Raw genomic sequence first — 3,272 nt, forward strand, 5'->3', positions numbered from 1 at the left:
CTCACACACACACACACACACACATGTATATGTTATTAATGTCGTTGGAGAGTTCATGAGTCCAAGAGTGGTGTTTCTTGGAAGGGAAGGCTATAGAAGGGCGGTGGAATGCTTGCAAGTGTGAATGGAAGATTTACATGTAGACTTATAGAACGTAAGCATTTTATCAACAAGGATGGCAATGTACCTCAAAGAAATGATGTTAGGGACCACTTTTATAACAAAAGAATTTGTATTCGATGCGAATTCTTATAAAAGTCCTTGTATGAACTTGAATGGGTCATTTGCCTACATTTCAACATTTGGGAATTCTTATAAAAGTCCTTGTATTCCATGTGAAGGTCCTTGTATGAACTTGAATGCATCATTTGCCTACATTTCAACATTTGGGAAGGCTCTAATTTGGGCATGAAAATCCATGTTTCCTACATGTCATCAATGAGGCATTATTCAAGGTGCTTTTTGTAGTCATCTCTTGAAGCATGCATGGTGGAGAAAGTCCATAGTGCGTGTGACCATATAAAGGGAAGAGCACAAAGGGTTTTGCTCTAACAGGGTTTCCACTTTGGGGAGGTGTGTTGGCCGGCTTCCTCGTTCACTAGTTAAGCTCTTCCTCATGTGCTCTAGGATTTTTGCCTTTAAAGTCCACTTGTGTAGCACCTTCTCCATGCCTTCTGAGCAAGCTCACCACTAGTAGCTATGGCTTCTTCTCCTTGTACTTGCACTGTGTTTCTGTGCTGCTACATGGACGTGTGCCCTAACATCTCTGCTAGTCTTGGTCGCTTTGCCACCTACATACCTCCTCACTGATCAGAATCCTTGCTCTCAATATCCTTTTCTTGACACAATTGCACACAAAAGCATGAACATGCACGCCTATTCCCGCCGCCTCTTGCAGGAGATCCCTCCCTTAGCTTCTCCCCCTGACGGAGGCCAGCGATCTGGCTACCACACCCCTTCCTCAGATCCGGCGCCTTTCGCAAGCTCTCTGTATAACGTAAATTCGTCGTCCAACTCCTCCATGATCATCGTCCTGATGGTTCTCCTGAGCGCCTTCTTCTTCATGGGCTTCTTTGCCGTCTACGTCCGGAGATGCGCCAGCGACGACGATTTCGTCTCCGGCGGCAATTCACGCGGAGGGCGCAGAGCTGGCCTTGCAGCGCAGCAAGGCGTGGATCCGGCCCTGGTGGAGAGCTTCCCCTTGGTGTCGTACGCTGCTGTGAAGAAGAAGGGATGCAACGAATGCGTGGTGTGCTTGACGGATTTCGAAGGGAGCGAGAATCTCCGGCAGCTGCCCAAGTGCAAGCATATGTTCCATCCGGGCTGCATAGACATGTGGCTGCAGTCGCACACGACGTGCCCGCTGTGCCGACGGAGTTTGGTGAATCCCGACAGGTGGTCCGTTTCGATCCGGTGGGGATCTAGCCGTGGGTCTAGCCGTGGGTCGTCTGTGTCGTCGCGTCTGAACGAAGACGGCACGGTGCGGTCACGTGGCGGCGGCTCTCAGACGTCAAGGGGAGTAACAGAGTTAAGCCAACGTGGACCCCATGCAGGTTGTATCTTGCCGGAGCCGGCAGGGTCTCGTGACGTGACGGGGACGGCGGGAACCACTTCAGCTCCGCCTGATAACAGCGAGCCGCTACCACCGCCGCAGGGGTGGCAGCGGCTGAAACGGTCGCATTCGACGGGCCAGTTGCCGCTCGAGGGGGCGGCCTTCCTGGCTCCGGCAGCGGAAGGTAGTGGGAAGCCTGCCTCCGGCGGCCTGTCTCTCAGCCCGAGTCGCTTGCATCGGTCAAGGAGCGTGGGCCTGGATGACGAAGAAGGGCAAAGGGCAAGTGGGTCGCGCCGCGTCATCTGATGAGAGCCGTTCCGGTGGCGGCGGTGGTGCGTAGAGCCCGGTGGCGGTGGTCGTGCGCTCAAGTGTGCCTTGAGCCGTCTCCAACACGAGCCAAGTTAGCCTATTACCAGAGTTTTTAAGGTTCAACTTTCCTTCGTATTTTGTAAGCTTCACACTCCTTGTGAGGATGGTATGCCAAGGGTTACTCTGATAAACATAAAGTGCTACCTTCCCCCATACCATCCTCACACTCCTTGTGAGGATGGTATGCCAAGGGTTACTGTGATAAATATAAAGTGCTACCTTTCCCCCTACTACAGAAGCATGGGTCAATTTGTGACTAAACCCTAGCATGTGTAACCCCCTTCAAAATAATTCTTTGCATTTTGAGTACAAATATATCTTGATGACATAGAAATGAAGGTAATCAAACACCAATTATAGAACCACATGTATTCATTTCAAACTTTTATCCATCTTCTTTCTCTTGTTAAAATAATTGTTTCAAGCTTTCCATTCCATCTTCTTTCTCTTGTTAAAATAATTCTTTCAAGCTTTTCATTCCATCTTCCTTCATCTTGGTAACATAATTATGAATACTTTTAATTTGATCTTTTTAAATCTCATAGAGATAGATGAGGGCCAAGAGGTCTAAGACGAGAGAAACCTTGCACCTTTGCAAGGGGCCATACACTAGAGATTGAGGGGGATGAAGACCCTTGCACCTTTGCAAGGGGCCATACACTAGAGATTGAGGGGGATGAAGACCCTTTCACCTTTGGAAGGGACTAATACACTAGAGGCCATACACTCGAGATTGAGGAGGATAAAGACCCTTGCACCTTTGGAAGGGGCTATACTCTAGAGATAGAGGAGGATTGAGCAAGGGGTCATATCATGGTGTCAAACTTCATGATGAGGATCATGAGAAACCCTAACACTTTTTGCAATAATTTCACAATTATGAGAAGCTTACTAGAGATGGACTAAATAAGGAATATATTAGGAAGAGTTCTAGAAATCTAAAGAAAAGTCTGTGATAGCAAGAAAACTTTATTTGGCCCGATTGTAAGAAAACTTTATTTGAGATTGTAAGAAATTTCAAGTGAAGTCTTTAGGATAGTAAGTAAAGTTGGGATTGTAAGAAATTTCAAGTGAAGTCTTCAAGATGGTAAGAAATTTCAAGGGAAGTCTTTGGAATAACAAGAAAAGTTTATTTATGATAGTAGAAAAGTTAAACAAGCTTGTCATGCAATCTATAAAAAGGAGGTAAAGTCAACATTGGTAGGAAGAAAATGTCTTTATTGTTGTCCATTGATATAAATGGCAACATCTAGAAGGAAAATACCTCGCCATCCCCTCATGATTTCCATAGTTTACTCAATGATTGCTATGAAGCTTATATCATGGAAGAATATATGTATAGCATAAAAAG

The 3,272-nt window shown here is 46.5% G+C and overlaps 1 protein-coding gene across 1 annotated transcript; it reads left to right on the forward strand.

Moving 5' to 3' along the window:
- Positions 1-512: 512 nt before the first annotated feature.
- On the forward strand, positions 513-2,363 carry LOC147636728 (uncharacterized). Its single transcript, XM_086800210.1, has one exon. The coding sequence runs from the start codon at positions 863-865 to the stop codon at positions 1,856-1,858; it is 996 nt and encodes a 331-aa protein (XP_086656336.1). The 5' UTR covers positions 513-862; the 3' UTR covers positions 1,859-2,363.
- The last annotated feature ends 909 nt before the right edge of the window (positions 2,364-3,272 follow it).

The sequence above is a fragment of the Cibotium barometz genome, chromosome 7, assembly GCF_041138505.1.
Source record: "Cibotium barometz isolate CiBa-2024 chromosome 7, ASM4113850v1, whole genome shotgun sequence".
NCBI lineage: Eukaryota > Viridiplantae > Streptophyta > Polypodiopsida > Cyatheales > Cibotiaceae > Cibotium > Cibotium barometz.

Excerpts from the sequence above, each read along its gene's own strand:
- LOC147636728 (XM_086800210.1), top strand. The coding sequence starts at position 863 with ATGAACATGCACGCCTATTCCCGCCGCCTCTTGCAGGAGATCCCTCCC.